This window comes from Seriola dumerili, unplaced genomic scaffold, assembly GCF_002260705.1.
Source record: "Seriola dumerili isolate Sdu_G_001 unplaced genomic scaffold, Sdu_1.0 BDQW01000533.1, whole genome shotgun sequence".
NCBI lineage: Eukaryota > Metazoa > Chordata > Actinopteri > Carangiformes > Carangidae > Seriola > Seriola dumerili.
Genome location: NW_019174788.1, coordinates 638,768 through 662,430, shown reverse-complemented (window position 1 = coordinate 662,430; position 23,663 = coordinate 638,768). Strand labels below are relative to the sequence as shown.

At 39.6% G+C, this 23,663-nt stretch overlaps 3 protein-coding genes across 4 annotated transcripts; 2 read left to right on the top strand and 1 right to left on the bottom strand.

Annotated features, from left to right (window-relative positions):
* Positions 1–2,221: 2,221 nt before the first annotated feature.
* On the top strand, positions 2,222–9,379 carry LOC111235829 (ribonuclease ZC3H12A-like). Its single transcript, XM_022764394.1, has 6 exons — positions 2,222–2,323; positions 3,598–4,051; positions 4,653–4,792; positions 6,822–7,056; positions 7,223–7,329; positions 7,493–9,379. Exons 2-6 carry the CDS (start codon positions 3,681–3,683, stop codon positions 8,515–8,517), a joined length of 1,878 nt encoding a protein of 625 aa, XP_022620115.1. The 5' UTR covers positions 2,222–2,323; positions 3,598–3,680; the 3' UTR covers positions 8,518–9,379.
* Positions 9,380–11,770: 2,391 nt separating this feature from the next.
* On the bottom strand, positions 11,771–14,703 carry LOC111235813 (CAP-Gly domain-containing linker protein 4-like). Of its 2 annotated transcripts, XM_022764373.1 has the most exons (8): positions 14,560–14,703; positions 14,201–14,311; positions 14,003–14,087; positions 13,502–13,686; positions 13,321–13,417; positions 13,087–13,234; positions 12,582–12,821; positions 11,771–11,966 (listed from the first exon to the last, which is right to left on the bottom strand). In XM_022764373.1, exons 2-8 carry the CDS (start codon positions 14,273–14,275, stop codon positions 11,909–11,911), a joined length of 888 nt encoding a protein of 295 aa, XP_022620094.1. In that variant the 5' UTR covers positions 14,276–14,311; positions 14,560–14,703; the 3' UTR covers positions 11,771–11,908. The 2 variants fall into 2 exon arrangements, with proteins under 2 accessions (XP_022620094.1, XP_022620095.1); XM_022764374.1 differs by lacking the exons at positions 14,003–14,087; positions 14,201–14,311.
* Positions 14,704–20,231: 5,528 nt separating this feature from the next.
* On the top strand, positions 20,232–23,644 carry LOC111235721 (mucin-5AC-like). Its single transcript, XM_022764235.1, has 3 exons — positions 20,232–20,262; positions 22,067–23,434; positions 23,571–23,644. The coding sequence occupies exons 1-3, from the start codon at positions 20,232–20,234 to the stop codon at positions 23,642–23,644; spliced, it is 1,473 nt and encodes a 490-aa protein (XP_022619956.1).
* Positions 23,645–23,663: the final 19 nt, after the last annotated feature.

The window sequence follows — 23,663 nt, the reverse complement described above, 5'->3', positions numbered from 1 at the left end:
GTGTACGCCCCAACTCATCGTCGCTGGCTGCAGCTCATTGCCCTGCAGTAATATCAGGCCTTGCAGACACCTGGGACCAGTGGTGTGGGCCCTCAGAGGAGGCAACCACCTGGCAACGGGGCCTGATTACTTTCTCCACTCTCCGGAACTCAACTCTGTATATGCCATTAACCAGCTCCACGCAGTGTGATCCCAAACCGACCGTGCCATTAACCCTGTACACAAAGGGTTGTTTACAAAAGTACACACACAAACACACACTACACAGAACTCCACATCTTAACCACCAGCTTGGTAAAGCCAAAGCCACCTGCAGACCAACATCTTCCATAATCTCCACAGGGAGAGCAGAGCAGAGTGAGGGATAATGAAGCAAGGGTGACATCTAGTGGCTACATTCTAGCACAACAGACATGGGCTGTCCATTTAAGCAGTAGTCAAAATGTGTCTGTTAATACACTATAAAAATAGGTAAAGATGGAAGAACATGCGCTCCTTAAGAATATTGTCTGTTTACTGGAAAAATGGAAAGCGTTTAAATGTCATTTCACAATAATCTTGCATATACCAGCCCAGTTTGGGGTGTAATGTAATGTTCTGGTAGATTATTATTTCTTAAGTATTGTTACTGTCACTCTGACACCATTGGCGCAAGACGGATTACTCCAGTTAAAGGTTGCCTTTTCTTTACTTTGGTTTTTCTGACAAACGGCAGTCAATGAAAGGAATAGCAAAAGCAAAAACATTGGCTTCTTATTGTTTATGGTCTTCTTTCCTTCTGATCTCACTCAAAACCAGTATGTGGAGAAGTATCAAAGTCGTAACCCTTTACTTTGCCACAAACTGGCCTTATAAGAACGGTGACAAATGCAGAAATGATCATAAAGCTTTGTTATTACACCAGATAAGGAAATATTATATGTTTTATATCATATATTGGTTAAGTTTCAAATCAAATGTAGAAGAAGTTCTCAGATCCTTGAATTAGTAATAGCACAATGTAAACATACCCGACAGTGAAAATAGGCTATAAATACTGTTAGCATAATGTACTTGAAGTATGAAAAGTAAAAATTATGCAAACCGGTGCCTTTCAAAGAGGTGCATTATTATATACGTATCTTATTGCTTCAGTTTATTTTAAGTAGAGCGATCTATGAAAATACATCATAGTTTATTCACTGATGTGTTTTTTATATAATATATGAAACTGCAAAGTAACTTGTAAAGGTGTCAAACACAGTGGAGTAAGAAGTACAATATTTCCCTCTGAAATGGAGTGGGGTTAAAGTATAAAGTAGCATGAAATAATGATAATACTCAAGTAATGTCGCAGTACCTCAGAATTGTACGGTAGCCTACGTATAATGGAAACATGACATAACATTAATTTTATTGTCTTTGTATCACATCCAAAACACAACAAAAAACACACTACTTAGAAAAACAGAAGTGTTGGATTTTTGTTATTTTACTCCCAAACCACAAGGGGGCAGCTTGTCCCATATGTTTTATTTTTATTTTTATTTTTATTTTTTTTTATTTTTTTTATAATTATCAGAAAATTAATTTAAGGCAGGGAATCCATGGTTCATCACAAATTCTCATGGAATAATCAAAATAATTTTTCTTGTTAACAAATTATCCAGATCTTTAAAAAAACAACCAGGAAGAAACTGATGAAGATACTTCAAAATCTGTTGTTATGCAGTATTTACAAAACAGAAGAAAGTAAGATGACAAATGACAACCCTTAGGCTGCTGCATGCAGGCAACATAGACATGGCTTTACAAACATTTTACTTCCCCTTTTTACCCTAATGTAATCCTAATTACACACACTAATAATTACACATTTCTGTCTTTCTTAATTTAATCCTTTTTTTCATTATCTACCTTTTTAAATTAGATTTGAATTATTTTTAAATGCTACAGTAACTATGCTTTACATTTAATGGATTTACCTTACAGCAAATGAAGAATTTATTTATTTCATTCATTTCATTGTCACTCTGTAAAATCAGCAGCAACAACAAAGAACATGTAAAACACACAAAAACAAAAAACAAAGACAAAAACACTCCTGCACTACAATGTGAGTGACTGATAGGGAAAAGGAAAAGGAACACCTTATCTTATCTCTGATATATGCAAATTTTTCATGGCTCTGCATGCCTCCCTCTGGAGCTTTTTCTTTTTTTCAAGGAGGGAGGCGCTACGAAGTCGGAACTATGTAAAAGTTACTGTACTCCGACACATTAACAAGTTAGAAGTGACTTCTGCTGACAAGTGGAACACAAGGACAGAGAGACAAGCAGAGAAGGTAAGCTGACGCTTCGCCTTAGTCTGCCGTGACATTTGTTGAAGAGAAACGTAGGAATTGGCTGTAACCTTACCTGCCTGCCTGTTAGCCTGAGACACGTCCCGTTGGAAACTTGTAGCTATTTGTCACCTGTGTCAGGTACAGGTCTAGGCTATGTTCAGAGTGTTTTCTGACGTAGATGAGTGTTTGTTACGTACTTATATCTTCATACAGGTAACATATTGCACATACATTGCCTGAAGCAGCGCAGCGTGTCTTCCTGATTATGTTCAGCTCTTTATTTAACTTACCAGAGGCTGAAAGGCTGAGTAGCCGATCAGACCTTACAGTATATCAGAGACACAGGCCTGTGTGGTGGGCCATCAAATATAACAAAGAACATCGCGATAATAATTACAATATCCAACATTTACATATTACAAAACTGATTGGATGCCCATTTGTAGCTTTACCACGTACACCACATAATAAAAAAAATATACATAACATGGAAAATGGCAAAATACAAGATCATATTAAGAAGGAATAGAGAGTAGCCTATGGGTAAATAAAATGCATGAATGTCCTTAAAATGAAGGCAATTAAAGCAGCAAATAACTGTTGTTTTCATTTTTGGTTATTCTTCTTGATGGAATGATTTTTGTTTAGTCTATAAAACATCAGAAAAAAATGTCCATCCGAGTAATGTAATGTAATGTAAGATCTATAAAATCAAATTATGGCATGAGTGTCTTCCACATTTTTGGTAATATTGCTGAGAAATGACAAAAACAATTAATCAATTATAAAGATGCTTGATTATTAATTCTGTGTTGATCAACCAAATCTATTAATTGACAAATCTTTGTAGCTCTAAAGTCATTCCAGCTCTGAAATATGTACTGTTACTTTATGAAAATCAATGCCTTAACAAGCATTCGATGGAGAAGTTACTGCAAACTTGTGCTGTCAGACAAATCCTAGCAGAGATATCAGAGTTTCCAAGGATGTCAAATATGTCAGGCTGAGTTTTGGGGGAATGTGTGTCATGATGTACAAGACATTTCGGTGCAGCTATAAAAAAAAAAGAAAATGTGGAGTCATATTTTACTTACTGTGAACATCATACAGCTTCAGCAACAAGTCAGTTCAGAATATATGGATATGTTTGTCATGTTTGACAGTGTGGAATAAGATGATTTTTAAAGTCTTGATGCTACTTGAAAAGAAACAAAATGGGAAAACAGAATGTAAAAATGTTTAATTGTGTAATTTCAACATGTCTTTTTTTTCAGTCAATGCATGACTGAAAAAATCCATCCCAAAGAGGATTTAATACGTCTTCTATGCTGCTGAAAAGAGGCCCAGATGCTTCAGGATGAATCAGGTACTTCCCAGCCAGAGCTCAGCTTCAGGCCTGCTGGAACCAGACAGCGAGGAGTTCCAGCTCAGAGTGGATTTCTTCAGGAAACTGGGTTACTCCTCCACAGAGGTGAAGGCTGCCCTGAGGAAGCTGGGGCTCTGCACAGACACCAACTCTGTGCTCGGAGAGCTGGTTAATAATAGGACCAGCTCTGCGCCCTGCATGTCCAGCTCTGAAAGCCATGACAGGAGCGCAGGCCAAAAAGACCCTCTGCTGCCTCCCAGTTGGACCCTCGGACCTAGAATCACACCACAACTGGGGGACCGAAAGAACACAGACTCAGAATTGAGGCCTGTTGTTATTGACGGCAGTAATGTTGCCATGAGGTAATCCTGATACCAAATGCTTTATCTGGGTTTTTTTTTAATGGGGTCATAGATCAGTAACTTAAATCATAATTCATCATTTTAATAGCTGGTATGTTTTGCTAACTACAGAGTTGTTCCAATACGTGTAGACAAAGATTTATTGCATTCAGCAATAACCATAGGTCGTGCTGTCTACCAGGTGACAGTAAAATACCTTTAACATAACATCTTTCAAACAACCCTCAGTTGTTGCCAAGTTGTCATTCAACTCTGACCCTGAAAAACATTTTCCTCCATCTTAACTTTTTTTTTAGAAGGGCGTTCACCACCCTGCCTGTGCATGTTCTTTAATGGACACTGCTACAATATGCAAATTTTAGACACACCTCAAAATCTCTGCCTCGCAATAGAATTGAAGTGAAACATAATATTCACAGTGAGTAGTAGCTGGGAGGAAGGTTTCCGTCTGCGATAACATTCAAAGGCACGTGGTCTTTACACAGATCAACTGAATTTTAACAGTTGCTTTTCATATTTTATATATATATAATGTATAATATATATATATATTAACAGTCAAATTATTTGTATTCATGTTCTCTTGTTGTGTCTTTTCCAGTCATGGCAACAAGGAAGTCTTCTCCTGCCGTGGCATTCAGCTGGCAGTGAATTTTTTCCTGGACAGAGGTCATAATACCATCACTGTGTTTGTTCCCACTTGGCGCAAAGAGCAGGCCAGACCTGATGCCCCCATAACAGGTGATGATACAAGACATAAAACATTTCTCAGTCAATGCAGAAACAATCCCATTGGCTAAACCTCGCATAGCTGACATTAAATTAATTTGTAGTTCTGCATAAATCATGAGTGACGAGCGATTTTGATGTGACTCTCATTAACAGCCAACAAAGAAGCAGTCTAGTCTCTCTAACTTGATTTCCACAGATGAAGGAAATACTCACTTCTGAGTACTATGCAGTCTGATTTTAGCATCTCATACATTGTTGTCTTTACTAAACTCTAATGTTAAATGAATAGTTAGACATTTTCTTAAATACACTTGGTCAATGTCGCAGTCATATTTGTCTATTAAATAAAGCTACAGAAAGCTTAGATTAGCACAGAGACTGGAAGGGGAAAGGGCTAGCCAAAAAAATGTGCAGATCACCACTTTTAAAGTCTAATTAACAAGTAGCCTAATTAACAAATTATATCTCAATTGTTTAATCCCTGCAATCTTTTTCTGTTTCTTGGTGGGCATTCTTTTTTACCACTGAGCCAAGCTAGTTGTCTCTGTCTGTTTTCAGTCTTTATGCTAAGCTAAGTTAAGTTAACCAGCTGGTGCTTGGATCCATGTTGTACACATCACTTATGAGAGTGGTATCAATCTTCTCATCTAACTGTCCACTAGAAAAGAAAAAAAAGTGTATTTCCCAAAATGTCAAAGTCTTTCTTTAATTAACCAGGAATCAGCAGTTTGTGTTTTGTTTTTTGTTCTTTTTTCCTTTGCCCCCGCCTGAAGTTCAGTTAAGTCACTGAGACTTCTTCCTCTACAGCTTCCCATTTACTGAGAAATGTGAATATGACTTCCATTTAATCTCTTCCAACGCAGTAGCTGTAGGTATGGCTATGCCTGTAGTGTATAATGTTTCAGTGTTGTCAGAGGCAGAACTTAAGTGTGTCACACTTAAGATTATGAAACAGAGATCATGTTTCAGTATGAAGCAACGCACAACACACAACACATTAAAAATGATTTCATGTAAAAGTTTCCATATGTTGTGCAGTGTGATGTGTACTCTGGCAGTAGTGTAGTACAGGGCTCTACATTTCTCATAGCATTTCTCATAGCTTAGTCACCAACCAGTTTGGGTGTATTTGAGCAATACAGTTTAATATCATGACTACAATGTACCATCTCAGTGAGTAGAGAAGCTGCCTTTTATTCAATCGTAATGCATCTTTTCCAGTCCTGCTTACCCAACCTCTGATAATTCCAAAAACAACAACTATGAAATGAGGAGGGGACCATCCTTTTGAAACTGATGCATCATCACTATGTGGCTGTCAGGATTTAGTAACTCTGCAGTCTGGGTGGAGCAATCCAAGGGATCTATTTTCAATCTGTGAACAAGGAAGTAAAAATCTGCCATCTGCAGTCAGTCCTGGGAAAGCCCCATCAGGAAGTACAGCTGTGTTTTAAACTTCCACACCTAGTTTAGTGTGTAGTTAAGGTCTGATAATCATCTACAGCAAAGGGTTAAGTGAAATCACCCTGAAAAACACAAAGTACTTAGTCAGAAAAGTGCCTTTGAGTGTTTGAGTTTATTGTCTATGAATAAAACTGTTAGTCACGAACATTACTGGCTTTCATGTGACCTGGCCTCTTGGATGGTTGATTTCATTTCAATTTTAATTTGTGTAATAAGCTCTGACAATGTGTGTATTATGTTTTCATTCACTTGTCTCGCAGGTAAAGCAATATGATATCTTGTACATAGAGATATAGAGAGTGTTATGATGTTGGCACAGGTGATGTAAAACTGTCTTTGGTGCTGTTTTCTGTGATTAATCACTGGAGCTTTGTTACATGGTAATTGCTTTTTTTCTTTTCAATCTTTGTGTTTTTTGTTGCTTGAATGTGCGGTTGAGGATAATGATAAATGTAAGTCATGTTACATAACAAAGCTGTGCACTTTATATATAATTTTGATTATGACATAACCACTGTTAAATGCAGCGTAAAAAGGTAACATTGCAATCTGACATGATTGTTTGCACTTTCAGATCAACACATACTGATGGAGCTTGAAAAACGTAAAATAGTGGTCTTCACTCCATCGCGTCGAGTTGGGGGTAAGCGGGTGGTTTGCTATGACGACCGCTTTATTGTCAAGTTGGCGTATGACTCGAACGGCGTGATCGTGTCCAATGACACCTACCGTGACCTCCAGGGCGAAAGACCTGAGTGGAAGAAATGCATCGAGGAGAGGCTCCTCATGTACTCCTTTGTGAATGACAAGTAAGCAGTTTGTCTGTTTCACATTTTCCTACCATGAATAAGATTTAATGTGGTTCCTGAGGGAACATTATTGCATGAGGGAAACATAATTAGGCTGCACCCATCTGATTTGTCACAAGTAAATGACGAAATCAACAATGAGTTATTTCTGTTTTGTTTTTTCCAGGTTCATGCCCCCTGATGATCCTCTGGGTCGCCATGGCCCCAGTCTGGACAACTTCCTTAGGAAAAACCCTCTGCCTACAGAGCAAAAGAGACAGCTCTGTCCATATGGTAAAATACTATTAGCATGTAAATCAGGAAGAGAAACAACATATTTTTATACTGCCGATGCTTTGTTAGACTTTCCATGCTTTTTGGCCACAAAGGAAATGCGGTTCCCCAATGAGATGACCCCTAACTTCTTTGTGTTTGTATCAATTTTTGTTTTTCTCAGACAAAAAGTGCACCTACGGCATCAAATGTAAATTTTACCATCCAGAGAGAGCTAACAAGTCCTACCTGTCCTTGGCTGATGAACTGAGGGAGAAAGCCCAGATTTCTATAGTAAAAGAAGACAGAAATGCCAGATTATCACCCAAACAGCTTCAGTCTGATACTGGGCCTGCTCATAATACCTGTTCACATCCTCGAGACTCAGAGTTCATTGGAGACAGAAAAAATTCTTCAAATCCCAGGCATGGTAGTGGAAACAAACTGGTGTACTCGGAGGATCCTGGAAACAGTTTGAATCATATGCCCTGTTCTGGAACAGGAGGCCAGAAAGATTGGCCTGGGCTGCAATTGGTGCAGAATCATTACTATGCCAACATCTCTCATGAGTACCTTGACTCCGGTCTCGGCTCTTTTGAGAGCCAGTACTCTGATCATTCGCATTGCCACAGCAACTCCCACAGGCTCAGGTCCCAGCAGCAAAGTGCACTCGCTGGACCCAGACACAACTCAGTGCATTTAGGGAAAAATAACACCAGCCACTCCTGTAGTTGCTGTTCCCATGCAGTGTCCTCAACAGCTCACCAACAACATCATGGAAACCTGGACTCTATGGGTAAGCCCAACTATCCTCCTCAAATGTTCCCGCCAAGTGTGCCACAACAACGCAGCCTCCCCAGCCATCTCCAATATAGTGGAGGCACCCATTATCAACAACATTACTGGTCAGATCCCTTTCAGGGGCAGCCCCAAGCCAGGACATTGTGTAGTCTCTCCTCTTCGGTCCATTCCTCACACTCACACGACTCTTGCTGCTCTTACAAAGGCCATGAGTACCATCCCTGGGGCCAACAACAGCCATCCTCTGCTACATTTGACCCACAAAGGTTGGAACTCCGCAAGAAACTGCAAGCCATCTTCAACCCACATGAGGTGGATACAGTCATGGAAATGTTCCCACATTTGATGGATGCAGAGAAACTGGCTGCAAAGATCCTCAACCTGAAGGCTCAGAGAGGGATATTCTGATGACTTTCCTCCCTTCAGTCAGAACTAATATGATACTTGTGTTGACCTCAGTTATATCCAAAAGGTATGTCATAGCAAATCGAGACTTTCTCGGGAAGCGTCTAGTGTCTATAGTTGAATGATGTTAAAGCTAATTGCAGAAGAGGTTTTATTCTTTCTGATGTTTCATTATGAAAGGGAACTTTTCGCTCCTGTTCATGAACAGTTTAGATAATCTGTTCTCAGTTATATGCATTTGTATGACACTGTAGTCCAATGTGACCTTGTCATCCAAGTTTGGAATGAAAAGGGCCTCTAGACTAAAGTAGTTATGACTGAGCTTCTAGAGTTTTGACTGTTGATGCATATTGTATCAAATGTGATCTATTTTAAGTTCTTATGCAATAGGAATTTGCTGTATAAGTATTACTTATTCTTTTACTTTTGCTGTAGTTCTCCAGAACAGCCTGCTGTTCCACATTATCTCTGTGAGGTATAGCTAAAGTATATATTTCAACATATTGTGGCCACTCAATGTATTCAGCAAAGTATTCTGACTCTCAAATAGTATTTACAGTAAATCCTATTGAAACTGAGGAAAAGCCTTTGACACTAGTGAAAGGAGTTTGTTGGTGCATCATCACCTTTTTCCTGTAAATCAGTATCAATTTCATGGAACATTCTGCATGCCACTACATGCATACTGTGTGATTGAATATGTTGTAAAGCAAACAATGAAAGTACGGAATTTATGTTCTCATGAACACAGATTTATGTTCTCTTACACTTAATCAGATCACTTACTGTAAATGTATACTGTTAAGATAAACCTTAAATGTAAGCATGTGTAAGAAAAAACACATGCCACTGGAAATAAAAGATGTGTCAGATATTATGTGTCCCAGTTGAAGTTACTTTCACAGTTCATCAGAAAAAAAAACCTAGTATTGGCACTCAGCCGTGCTTACATCATAACATATTGCGTAAATCTTCTACTGAATTTCACAAGTACAGTTCCGGTCAAAAGTTTCAGAATGCGTCAGTTTTTCCAGCTGTTTTTTTAAATTAGCATATTTCAGAGCGAATTAACAATTGGAGATTTTATCAGCAAGGATGAAATCTCATTGTTGAGCTAAATTTAAAGAACACTCGTGGTGTTCTTTTCTACAGTGCCAATCAAATATTGTTCACAAAGACTTGCTGGTCCTCTATAATGTGAACCCCTGACCAACCAGTCCGTTTTCCTTTGTTATTTGCTTTTTTCTCATCATTCTGATATCAATAAACAGCACTGCTTCCTACACTAACACTGTCATTGTACAGACATAGGGCCTGTAAGTAACAAAACAAAAGTTAGGGCAACTGTTGTTTCCATTAACTTTCATGGCTTCATTTACTTCCATTGCTATAGGAAGCTGTAAGTTAACCAATGTCTTAATCCATGAAAAAGGCCTGTTTTCTGTGGAATTTACATGAGTTCTCAGTATTTGTTGACCTAAACTTTTTTTCGTTCCCTTGGGCAATTTACCACTTACCTTTGTACCATATAAGATCATTTACTGGACTAGAAATGCTTACATTTTAATAAAAACTGGAAAAAGCTTGCTGTTGTAAAACGTCTGATCAGTTTCCCCATGCACAGACTCGTCTACTACAACCATTTTTTTTAACTAGCCCAAGGGTTTTTCTTTAAAACAAAGAATTTTTGTACTCTGCAGCTCAGGTTGTAGGCTTGATCAAGAAACTCATTTTGCTTTAGTAGCTGAGGGGAAAGGTCAGCCAGTGTGTGTGTGTATGTGTGTATGTATGCATGCTCAAGCGAACAAAGATTCTGGCTCTCTACTGTTACTTACTTACTTTTTTTTTTCTTTTTTTTTAAAGATCTTTTAATTGAACTTGAATTTCTGTCAGAGTTTTACAACTAAAGATGACAATGTAGATCTGTCGGTCGGTCAGTTAGTCCACCACTTTGGTCCAGACTGAAATATCTCACTAACTACTGGATGAATTGCCCAGAAATTCCCTCATAATGAATCCAACTTACTCTGTTGGTCCCCTGATGTTTCCTCTAGAGCTGCTATGAAGAGTAGGCACTATTAAGAGCTAATTAGCAAATGATGGCGTGCTAACACACTAAACTAACACACTGAATAAGGTAAACGTTATACCCGCTAAACATAAACGTGCTAGGATTATCGGTGTGAGCATGTTAGCATGCTGAGGCAAGCATTTAGCATAGCAGAGCTGCTAGTTCGGTTGCATATTCATTCTTACTTTGAGTGAAATGAAAAAAATAACTGCAACTCAACCAACATTAATGCTGGACTGAACTGAGACTGCTAAAAAAGACACCTATCTCAAGCTGACTCCACTTCTTTGACTATGTTGTGATATGTCCCTATAGTTCTTTTAAACCCAATATGTTCATTATTTGTTGTCTAAGTCTATGTTTTAAGACCATTTTCTCCTTTTAACTGTTGTTTTAACTATTTCAAAAATGTCGAATATGCACACATGATATCCGGCAGGAGCCACACTAGCACTTGTGTAATCTAGGCAAACATATCAGCAAGAGTGGAGAATTACAGTTGACTGAATATAAATATTGACACGATTTACATGATTTTTATATAAGTGCTGTATGTTGTCTCACACTATGTTTTAATTGGTTTGTAAAAGAAAAATAGAAGTAATTCAGTTCAAGTTTTCACTGAATATACAGTAACTGATCAACACTTCCATATTTCCTCAGCTTGTCAGGAGACATGAGGCTACTGTGCATTGTCACAGTAATTTGTCAATGACACTTGCCAATCTTAAGCAATTCATTCACATTATCACGGAGTGAAATTGTCAGTGTCAGGGCAAGTCAGATCGTATTGTGCTATGTTTGACAGATGTGCTTAGAGTCATTCTCATATTTACTTGGAGTGAAAATCCCTTTCGGCTAATATTTGAGTGTCACTCAGAGCAAGAAGAAAAATGTTTTTGTTCACAGTGCTCTGTATGTTTTTAATACCGCCCTTTAAGTTTGTTTTTTCAACCAAGCCTGATGTTGTGCTTGAAATTCTGCTTTTCACTGTTAGACTACAAGATACTTTTTTTGCTTGTTCTGTGGGTAGACTTACACTTGACCTTGCTCAAAGAAAGAACAGCAATAACATTCTGCAACTCTTAACCTTTCTGTGCCCAGGCTTCATAAAGTGCTTTTGAACTATGTTTGTTGAAATTATATTTTTATTTTGAATATCAATTAAATTGACATTTCGTCACATGCAGGACACAGACATATTTTCATGCATGATACAAAAATGTACCTCATTACAATAAGGTATCAGATCCATGACTGTGGCTGTTGTTCTTCATTCAGTTAGTCCTCTTTTACATGGGCAGCATGATACATGTATGTTTGTCATTCCCAGGCCATCAGGAGTTTGTGGAATGGTACAAAGGCACCATATCCAGGCTTGCTGCAAAGGACAGAAATTAAATTAAAAATTGAAACTGAATAAATAAACTGAAAACAAGAAAATGAAAAAACAAAAAAAGTTTCCAACCACCAAAAGTTATTGCTGTAGGCAAATGAGTTCACATCTCACATCTGAAATTCACACTTCATGCTATAATTTGAGCTTCCCAAATTGACCGCGGCCTTATTTGCATATTCAACTCTGTCACTCAAGTGCACATTTGCTCAAGTATGTCTAGAGGCGTTGTTTGACTGTTAAATACCTAAGGACAGTAGTGTTGTGTCTATATAACCCTAGCATGCAATTTTATGTATTTAACTCATGCTTTAGGAATCATACTGTAATATCAGCTGGATTGCAGAGGCCAAAAGTTAATGTTTTAGTGTACTGCATAAATCTGTTGTGATTTATAATTGGAACAATAGCAACTTCCAAAGCACACATTTAAAAGAGATTTGTAAGGTTTCTATGAAGCATTTGAGTTGAAATTATCCCAGTAAAGCCGCAGTGACTGGAATCCCACTACAGCTGTAAATGTCAGGTTGCTCATCCTGAGACACACTGAGAAGCCACATGTTGCTTTTGATCACACGGTAAAGAAATAAGATCAGTTACCATTCAAAGTAGCTGCGTCCCCTGTGGCTGCCATCATGCAATCCATGATCGGGTGTCTGCAGCTCCACCCCAAGGTGGAGATCTGCCTCCCCCTGCAGGTGGCCCAGGAAACGAATTGTTCCTGTACTGATCCGTCCAGATGGCAGCATGATCCTGACCCGGTGACCTATCTGCAGGTCCATGGGGGAGTGGGGGACAAAAACCCGCTGAGGCCCGTAGAATGTCCTCCATGATCTCACACTGAATGATAAGACAGTTCAGTCAGTGGTACAACAAAGATGGGGATGATATGGACAATTCTACATTAATTGTCAGCTTTAGGAACATCTGTGATACATCGTATATGGAGGGTGATTTTTCTTTTACTAAATGTCTAAACCAGCGTAGTGGTGTCCCTTTGGACAGAGCCAGGCTGGCTTGTACCCCCTGTTTCCTGTCTTTGTGCTAAGTTAAGTCAACCAGCTGCTGGTTGTAGCCTCATATTTGCCATACACACATGCTGTACCTAGTGGCTGAAGATGAGGAGGAGGCAGTTCTTGAGCTCAGTGCTGAAGATGAGGAGAACTGGCTGCCTGACAAACTGCTGGCACAGGTGTCACCTCTTGATGACACCTCAGACCCTCTGTTTGGGTACATCTGTCTTGAGAGACCACCTGTTCATTAGAAAATAGCACTCAGGATCATTGTTAAATTCAAAGGCTTGCACGTATGAAAACATAGGAATATTATTGTCATTTACTTGAGCACTCCTCAAACACATCTCCATTGTCCACTCCTGACTCTCTCCGGTCATCACAACTGCCCACTTTCACCAACACTCCAGCCTCAGAGGCCAGCTGAGGAGACAGAGCCAAGTCATCATTAATGAAGTCATAAACACAACCTCAACCACACTCACACACACACATTCACAAACACACCTGATGACGTAGCTCTTCCTGTTTTCTTTGCAGCTCTGCAAACCTCCTTTCCCATGATGCTCTCTCACATACAATCCTAGTCTTAAGTGACAGGATCTCCCTTTCGGTTTTGGTCAGTCTTTTATGAAGGGCAGCTGTACGGTCAGGGCTCCCTGGTATGGCTGCAATCCCTTTACTTTCAAAAACTGACAAACAAAGTCAAATGAGGTAATCACATCATATCTCTACTTGCATGAGTGCTGAGGACATGTAAAGTAGATTTACAGTAGGATGTAGATAGACCTTTGTATTTGTGAACCAGATGAAAGATTACTTGTTAGTTTACATTTGACAGGACATAGACAGGACAAACAGACTTCTATTCCTAAACAGTTCATTTTCATTTGCTAAAATGCACCAGCAGCTCTGAATAGAATCAACCGAGTTAAATTAAGTCTTTTTAATTGAAAGTAAAGATTTTATTTGCCAATTTTTATTGCAGATTTTTTTGGCAATCCTTACCCACAAGCTGTTTCAGCTGACGGCTTGTGTCCTCTGTGATGTGCTGTTCCCTCGGCAAGAATTTGATTGCATTGTATGGGCATATCTGGAAGGTGAATAAACATGACTTATTGTATATTCACTATAAATATCAACCTTTACCAAAGATTGCTATCAATGAGAGATCCAAATTTCAAATTTCCGAGAACATAAGCTCACCCAAAGGAACCTGCAGGTGCACAGTATCCCCTTGACTGTCCATGTAATCACAGTCCACAGGATATAAGCCGTCATGTTGAAGCATGTTCACCCCACATGGTGGTACTCTGACTGTAGAATGAATGACAGTTCATGGCTGAAATGATTTTGGATCTTGACATTTAAGTGTATTCATGAAAGTCGTTTTGCTGAACTGCGGTCGAACAAGTCCAAAGGATCAGGTGTAGGCTGCTACGGTAAATAGGCTATGCCACCTGTGGGTGAGTGCTGCCTTGCTCTGACCTCATCCACAAACGAACACACATAAACACTGATTAAAGCTTACTATCAGAAATGTACAGATAGAGTCGGACACTGACCTTTGCCAGTAGCTGAATTGTAGATTAGGAGGAAACAAGCCCCTTTTGAGGTCATAAGAAAATGATGACTCCCATTTCTGGTCAATGGGCCTCTGTCCTAGTCCATGGAGAGTGCTAATGTGGTGCACAGAGCTCACTGACCTGTTGCTGCGCACCAAGTCTGTGTGAACAGCGCTGCTGACGACTGCTGGGTAGGTAAATCTTTTCTAATCTTCTTAGTCATGCAGCTACACAGTCCAGTTGCATCCAGGCTGCTTAATTTGGTCTACTGAGCCGTAACTATTAACAATGTGAATAAGACTCCACATGCAGTGCAACCGTTAACCCTTTTGGAAGAAGGAGGATTCGGTGTCAGCATCCATCTGTTGTGTCTATCTTTTGACACATTCAGTTATAAGAGCTCCGGAAGCGTTAAACAGATGTTTTTTGCTTTTATTCTTTAGAATGGACACCCACAAAAGCTATATTTGTTTTGAAATGGAACCCTGAATATGAGATTAAAGTGCTAACACTCAACTTTGTCCAAACCTAACACCTGATTAAACTGAACACTTTATTTAAATTTCGAGTGTGACAACATCATACATAGGCTCTCTTTACACTTTATTAGGGACACCTTTACACCTGCTTATTCATACCATTATCCAATCAGCCAATCATGTAGCAGCAGTGCAATACATAAAATCATGCAGGTGCAGGTCAGCAGCTTCAGTTAATGTTCATGTTAAAACATGACAATGGGGCAAAAAGGTGATCTCAGTGACTTTGACCTTGGTGTGATTGTTGGTACCTGACTGGTTCATTTGAGTGTTTCTGAAACTGCTGATCTCCTGTGATTGTCACACACAACAGCCTCTAGAGTTTTTACTCAGAATGGTGCAAAAAACAACAATAAAAAAAAAAAAGATCCAGTGAGCGGCAGTTCTGTGGACAGAAGCACTTTGTTGATGAGAGAGGTCAGAGGAGAATGGCCAGACTGCTTTCACGGGCATGACAGTGAGTTCAGTGTACTTCAGTGGCCTGCCGTGTCACCAGATCTGAATCCAATAGAATGGGATGTGGTAGAACAGGGGATTTGCAGCTGGACAATGATTTTGACAGTCTGGAGCTGCGGGGTAATTTCCTATTTTGCCAAATTGGTAATCCAGCTAAGGAGGGTTGTTTTTTTTTGTTTTGTTTTTTGTTTTTTTTGTTTGTCTTTTTGGATTTACAGTTAAACAGCAGAAAGTGAGGGCAGTTGCATGAGCCTGGCAGAGCATCACAAGTGAAGAAGTGTCTTCTGATGTCTGTCACTTATAGACTTTGGCTAGTTATTGCTTACAAAGGATTTACTGCCAAATTAAAATTAAATTCTGTCCAACATAATTTTGCCTCCGTTTAAAAAAGCTACGAGACTACAATTTGTTCACTTTCAAATTAGAGTTGGAAGTTTCATAATGTATAATTGTTTTCCAAAGTGCTGGAGCATGAACCAAAAAAAACCTATGTGTGTCACTGTCCTACTATGTACAGAATGCACCATATATGACATAATGTTTATTTTTGCTATTTATGGACACTGTGCCCTTTTATCAGTATATCCAGGAAATGCAAATCTTTCCATCATTTGGAGTTTGCTGTGGTTTTACATATCAGCAACTTCCTCAATCCTAGAGAGCTCTGAGGAACAATAGCAAACTGTATTTCACAATTATGAAATGGTAAACAATGTTTTACTGATGTGACTATACATCTTCAAAGGTCAAACAGACCTACTTGGCTCAGTTTGTACAGAGATGAGTGTAAGTATATTACTTTTCTGTGGAGGCTGCTGGTCAGAAACAGCAGTGAGGAGCTGTTTGTTCAGACAAAACCATCATACTGTCTATTTCACTCTTTGGACATCAAGCGTGAAAAGTGGCAGCATGTTTATCTAGTTGATTATTCAACTGATTATACAATACAAGAGTGTTTGGTTTCAGAGTTAAGCTGGACATTCAAGTGAAATGTGAGCCTACAGATTATTGCTGTGTGAAAAGGCGTATAAATTTCGTCCTTACACGGTTTAGTGTGTTGTGTAAGTAGTCTGCATTCAGAGAGTCAGAAAAAACACTCCCCTCTCATCCTGCGTCATTTCCTTACACATATATTGTGCACATTCATGCAAACAAACAACCAAACAGTAACAGTCAGCATCCACCTTCAGACAATAGCCATGATGTCTTTATCTAGTTTCATTACAGTCTATCATTTGAATAAGTTTGTGGCCTTTTGTTGTCAGACAGTACTGTCATGGTGTGAAGTCTATTTTTTTGAAATGCAAATGATTGTGATATTTTCATGGAGCTATCTGTGTAGTAAAATCATGCAGTGACATTTATGCCTTGTTTTGGTATACACAAGGATACTGGGGTGGGACAATGGTTTCCTGTATGATGTATGTGCACACTGTGTACTTTATACTTTATACAGTTGATCAAACTAAGTATACAACCATATGCAAGTAAATCTGTTTATAAGGATATGTGAAACAGTGAAAAGAATTCCCCCCCCTGGGACAATAAAGAGTATTGATGAAGTCATGATGACCAGCACAGTGTAGGATTGGCTCACATTTCTGAAAGACATACATTGAAAGAGTTATTGTTAAATGAACAACCAACAACAATGTTAGAGATTATATTGGCACATAAATGTTATTCATCCCCACAGTTCTGCTCATGTAAAAGGATTACCATATTTTGGGAGAATATCTCTTGAACCCTTAGAGATGTTTTCGAGTATGAATTTCCTTTGAGAAAATATTGTATCTTGGATTGACAAAGACTCATCAAGAAGTGGCCTGTATTTACTAAAAATTCTACTGTTTGCCAGAAAAAAAAGTAATAACTAAAAACTGATATAAAAAAATTAAGACCTTCAGTGGCCTATGGGCAAAATACCCATCCTCATCTCTGCTTCATCCACTGAGGTTTAGTTGGTGGTTTTGTGGAGCACTCTTCTAACAAGGGAACTCATGGCAGCTAGTATGGATAAGAGGAACAACTGCAGCTCTTTGCTATAATGTAATACAGTACTGTAGTACAGCATGTAGCAATACAGCTCATATCCTGCCTTTAGAGATGTCCCTTTAGCAGTGTAAACACAATACTTTGAATTACCTATACACACTGTAGACAAATTTCATGTGTTTCATGCTGCTGCGTTGAGGAAAGGAAGAAATTTCTGTCACCTGAATTGTGCAAGTGCTTTTTGTATTGTGCCCAAGAATTCTTCGTTCTTTAGGCCACAAAGAGGTAATTGTAGTCTGTGGGGTCTTTATGGCTGGCAGAGAGCGGGGGTCTGATTTCACATTGTGTTGAATAGAAACCAGGAGGTTCCCTATACAATCAGCCCACAGGGCACTGAAATCTCACCTGTGCTCTTATAGGCTAGCAAAGGCTTAATCCACTGAGTTATTTTTGTAAATCTTTAATTGCTGGGTGCACATTTTTATTCAACCTTCATCAAAGCAACCTAACACTGCAATATATCGTAATTTAATCTTCTTTTATAAATTGACACAGTGTAAAATGGTATTAGAATATATTTTGATAGCTGAGGGTAGGAAGGATAATTAAAGTATACATTTACCTATTAATGTGGCACAGTTTTGCATAAATATTTGATTTTTTTGGCGTTGAATGTGCATGTTTGAATTAAGCATTTAATTATGTCATGGGTTGACTAGATTCAGGTCAACATCACAATTCAAAACCAGTCACAATGGGATAATTATGCTCTCCATTTTCTCTAATCTAACCTGATCAATATCCAAATACCCAACTTTTTTTTTCCAGGAATCATTACCTCGTCACTTCTGGGGCATCTTTAGACCCACCCAGCAACAAGAGGCCATTAGTCTCCTCCTCTCACACTAGTATAGCTGTGCGGGTGAGAGTTTCCACTTATTACGTTACTACTGTCAGCAGGAAGTGAAGGGGGGAGGTGAGAGAGAGCCACAGAGAAAGGGAACACCACAGAAAGAGAGAGCTCACTCACTTCAACCACAGCTGACAAAAAACCCTGCAGAGTGCACCACAGGTGAGTGGACTTTCATAGAAACAGTACTGATTTTAAATGATGAATTTTGTGAGTACAATTTAAGTTCAGCTAAAGAGGGCTTTGATATTTGTGTACAGGGACTTGCAGGGTGATGCAGACCAACAAGTGTATCACCTTTATTAGCCAGTGAATGATACAGTAGAGCATCTGCTGCGTCTGGTATCTGTTATATTTTGACATTTCTGTTACAAACGCTATTTTACATATGCATTATTAATATGTCATATAATGAACAAGTCAATTACTAACAATTATTTTGATAAATTTGAACGAATGCAAAGCATTTCCTCTATTTTTTCAAATATCATTTACCTTAGCTTTTCCTATTCAGATAACTTTTTTTTGTCTCGAAAACGATTAATTGTGTCATAGCCAAAAAATGACCCCATTTTGACTGATTTTAAAATTACTCACAAAACATTTTCAGGTTTTCTGTTTGAAGCATCTCCTCCTTTCTCGAAACATACAGACAACATTCATTCACATTAGAGTCAGAAAAAAAGTCTCTCTAAAATTGCTGAATATTCACAGAAGGTGATACTGTTGAGAGCTCCTTTTGTTATTTTAAGTAGACTTTGGAGTCAACTTTGCATGCTTCCCTTATACAACACAATGAAAAGGCAAATTGTAAGTTTATGTCAGGGAGACCACATGAGAGTGTGATGTGCAACATGAGGATTCAGCACCTGAACACACACTATACATCAAACAATATCAGTGAGAAATCTGAACTTCACGTCTTCCAGTTAAACTCAGTATTTTGACTAGCCAGAGGGGCTGTGTTGTCACTCAGTTTCCAGGGTGTAGAGCCCTTAGGAGGCCGTGCTGGGATCCAAGGGAGCAGGGAAAAACAAGCTGTGCCGCTTAGCAGTTCTCCCAAGGGGACTGATCCAGGAACAAACATATTTTAATTGTCTTCACTGATAGACCATTGCAAACAGAGATACTTATGATATAATTGAGTGTCACTACACAAAACCATTCTTAGCAGCAATGACCTCATGCGGGGGTGACATTACCAAAAATTGTTTATCATGCCTGAACTTAAAATGTTTTCTTCAAGGCACCACTGAGGTGAGAGACTGTGTGTAAAAGTGTGAGGGGGAAAAAAGCTGAAGTGCAGCTTTAAATCTCACATTTATCAGTTTCTTGTATTGTGACTCAGCCAAACAATTATGAGATCAGTTTCACCAGAACAATTAGAGGATTGTAAAGAGAGGGGAGCACATGATGACTTAGCTCCCACAGATCAAAAGAACTGACCAGGTGGGTTATAAGGAATGAACACGGCTGTAATTCAGGGACGTATGAGCATGGGTAAACAGTTTGAATTGTGCCCACATTACTATTCATCATAAAGATCTTTTGTCAACACACAAATTAAGTTTGCTTTTGCTCAGTTTGTTCTGCTAGCAGAGATTTGTCATTATGTCTACACAACAGACCTTGTGAACATTAATTGCTGAACATCCTGCAGCTGTCCATTCATGTTCATTGTATGTTTTATCCTTTCCTTTACCAGGATTTTGACAGACGTGATTTAATTACAGGCTGGACAAAGACCTCACTCCCTTTCTGCCAATGAGATAATGGCCTCCACCACTCTCACAAAAAACACAGGTATGAGTGTGTTTGCTTTATTTAAAATCACTGTCAGTGGTCGCATACGTGTTCATTCTCAGAGGTGCATTGTAGAAACAATCAGTTTGTTATTTCAACCAACCTTGTCTGTCAGATTAAGTCAGTTTTATTTAAATGACCCAAAATCCCAGAACCCAAAACCCCAAAAATGACCCACAAATTTGTGTCAAAGGGCTTTATGATCTGTACAACATACAAGACCCTCTAACCTTAGCCCAAAATTTGAAAAAAGAAAAGAAAAAGAAAAACTTTGAACAAGAAGAAAAGAGGAAGAAGTAATAATAGAACAACAGGGGAGTGATCCCTCTTCTAGGATGGACAGACATGCAATAGATGCTGCATGTACAGATTAGACAGAATTAACAATAGTAAAATTACAATGTCTGAAAATAAGAATGACTGTCAAAATACAGGAATATTTGCATAGTCAGGATTTTGTCGTCATCTTGCAGCAACTTGCATGTAGCTGCAGTGCAGGTCTCTTTGAAAGACACTTTGATAGGCCACATGGCTGTTAGGTGGTCAAAACCTGAAAACTTCTTCTTCCAAGTGACATGTCTTGTGGTTGATGTTTTCTATCCAAAGCATCTTGCATTAATTCAATAAACTGTTAAGTGTAAAATGTCTTTTATGTACATAATGTATTAGATAATGTGACATAGTCCTCATTACGAAACAGGTTTTTGTCAGGAAATAAAAGCAGGCAGAGCCACAGAAACTCTGGGACTCCATTGCCACTGTCCCAAAAGCAAAATTGTCATACTGTCGCTCTCTAGTGAATAAAAAAGATGACACATGCATGTTGGCATGGTTGCGTCGCAGCAAGCATACAGCAAGTTGGTGCAAAGCTTGTAGATACAAGTATGCATACTTAGATAATATTATCCATGCCAAAACCTCAGTTTCTTGAATTTAATTTTGTTATTTTCCTTATATTGACACAGTGGGGAACAAGACTAAGTGTCTACAGCCACACTAAATGCCCTGTGAGGCTGTAAAGGCACAGTCTAAATGCTAACATCAGCATGCTATCATGCTGACACACAGATAATGCTATTTGTTAGGACTTGGTTTATCATGTTTGGCATGCTAAAATTTGCTAATGAGTATTCAGTATAACATATAGACCCTGATGAAGTCCTCGAGCCAAAACATGTTGATCTTGCATTGAAGCTGTCCTTTGTACTGTAGTTAAGTGTTGCTGGAATTTTGGCCTCTAAAAACTTTTTTTCCATCTTCCACACCTCTTAAGTAGTTAAAGTTGTGGCAGAAATCCCTGTTCTGGTGCTAAAGGCAACATATCACCAAAGTTAATATGACGCATGAATATGTGTACAAAATGTGTGTACAAAATGTAATGGCAATGCTGTCTGGATCAAAATGATGACAGACTGATAGACATTCTCATCTCTCGAGTCCCTCCGCTAGCATAGCTAAAAGTTTTCTATTAACTTTCCACTTAGCTCAAAACCAACACACTGACAATTTCTTTGTACAAGGTTGTGTGGCAATCCTGTAGGCAGATGTTGAGATATGTCATTGGATGAGTGAAAACATCTGTATAAAGTTTCATGGCAATCCATTCAATACTTTGTTTTGTTTTGTTTTGTTTTGTTTTGTTTTGTTTTGTTTTGTTTTGTTTTGTTTTGTTTTGTTTTGTTTTGGCTTAGCTAAGCTAAATAACTGCTAATTATTTCATATATTTTAGTTTCCAAACAATAAAATACATATTTTCCTACAGGTATCCTGTGCCTCATTCTATTTGGACTACTTCTGCCAGCAGTATTAGTGTCAGGCCAACCACAAGTCACCACTGCTACCACCACCAACCAGTCTCCCACAACCACGACCCCTGCAACCACAGCAACCACTGCAACCACAGCAACCACTGCAACCACAGCAACCACTAACACCCAATCCCCAACCACCACCACCACCTCTGGAAGCACAATAACCACCCAACCATCATCCTCTACCACCCCCACACCAACAACAATCTCCACTACCATCACTACCCAGCCCCCAACCGCCACCCAGTCCACTCTGATGACCACCAGCAGCACAGCAACTACCACCCAGTCTACCACCTCCACCACCACTGGAGGTACAGGAATTACCACCACCCAGCCATCCTCCACTGCCACCTCTGGAAGCTCACCATCCATTACCACCCAGCCCCCCACAAACACAATCACCTCCGGAGGCACAACAATCACCACCACCCAGTTATCCTCCACTACCACCTTTGGAGGCTCACCATCCATTACCACCCAGCCCCCTACAAACACAATCACCTCCGGAGGTACAACAATCACCACCACCCAGTCATCCTCCACTACCACCTTTGGAGGCTCACCATCCATTACCACCCAGCCCCCTACAAACACAATCACCTCCGGAGGCACAACAATCACCACCACCCAGTCATCCTCCACTACCACCTCTGGAGGCTCACCATCCATTACCACCCAGCCCCCCACAACCACTACCACCTCTGGAGGCTCACCATCCACTACCACCCAGCCCCACACAACCACAATCACCTCCGGAGGCGCCCCAGCAATCACTACCACCAAGTCATCCTCCACTACCACCTCTGGAGGCTCACCGTCCATTACCACTCAGCCCCCCACAACCACTACCACCTCTGGAGGCTCACCATCCACTACCACCCAGCCCCACACAACCACAATCACCTCCGGAGGCACACCAGTCATCACTACCACCAAGTCATCCTCCACTACCACCTCTGGAGGCTCACCGTCCATTACCACTCAGCCCCCCACAACCACTACCACCTCTGGAGGCTCACCATCCACTACCATCCAGCCCCACACAACCACAATCACCTCCGGAGGCATGGCAAGCATAACCACCCAGTCATCCTCCACTACCACCTCTGGAGGCTCACCATCCACTACCACCCATCTCCCCACAACCACCAGCAAAACAACCACTGCAAATTCTGCATCTTCAACTTCTATGATGTCTTCTAATTCAGCCAGTGCTACTAATTCAGGAACCACCTCTGCCTCCTCTACAGCTATGACCCAGTCCAGCACCTCAATGACGGCCTCAGTTGGGACCAGTTCATCCTCCTCCATGACTCCAACCTCAATGATGTCCACAACCCAGCCATCAAACTCCACTGGTATATTTTTTTTACCAAATATTAAGATGTTTTAGTGAACATTCCAGCCTGTTTTCCCATGTAAACAAGAGAAGACTATTGCTAATTCTCAGATTTTTCCTTATCCTTCCTTATCCTATCAATTTTTTTGCCACAGGTGGCAAGCCTGTTATGAATGGAACCACAACATCAAATCCTGCATCAGGGAGTATGGCAAGTCCACCTTATTAGAGAAGGGTGTATTGGTGTA

Coding starts and splice junctions, on each gene's coding strand:
- LOC111235829 (XM_022764394.1), top strand. CDS start 3,681: ATGAATCAGGTACTTCCCAGCCAGAGCTCAGCTTCAGGCCTGCTGGAA. Junction 7,057..7,222: donor TACTCCTTTGTGAATGACAA/GTAAGCAGTTTG, acceptor TGTTTTTTCCAG/GTTCATGCCCCCTGATGATC. Junction 7,330..7,492: donor GAGACAGCTCTGTCCATATG/GTAAAATACTAT, acceptor TGTTTTTCTCAG/ACAAAAAGTGCACCTACGGC.
- LOC111235813 (XM_022764373.1), bottom strand. CDS start 14,275: ATGACGGCTTATATCCTGTGGACTGTGATTACATGGACAGTCAAGGGG. Junction 14,088..14,200: donor GCACCTGCAGGTTCCTTTGG/GTGAGCTTATGT, acceptor TTCACCTTCCAG/ATATGCCCATACAATGCAAT. Junction 13,687..14,002: donor TCAGCTGAAACAGCTTGTGG/GTAAGGATTGCC, acceptor TTTGTTTGTCAG/TTTTTGAAAGTAAAGGGATT.
- LOC111235721 (XM_022764235.1), top strand. CDS start 20,232: ATGGCCTCCACCACTCTCACAAAAAACACAG. Junction 20,263..22,066: donor CACTCTCACAAAAAACACAG/GTATGAGTGTGT, acceptor TTCTGCCAGCAG/TATTAGTGTCAGGCCAACCA. Junction 23,435..23,570: donor CCAGCCATCAAACTCCACTG/GTATATTTTTTT, acceptor TTTTTGCCACAG/GTGGCAAGCCTGTTATGAAT.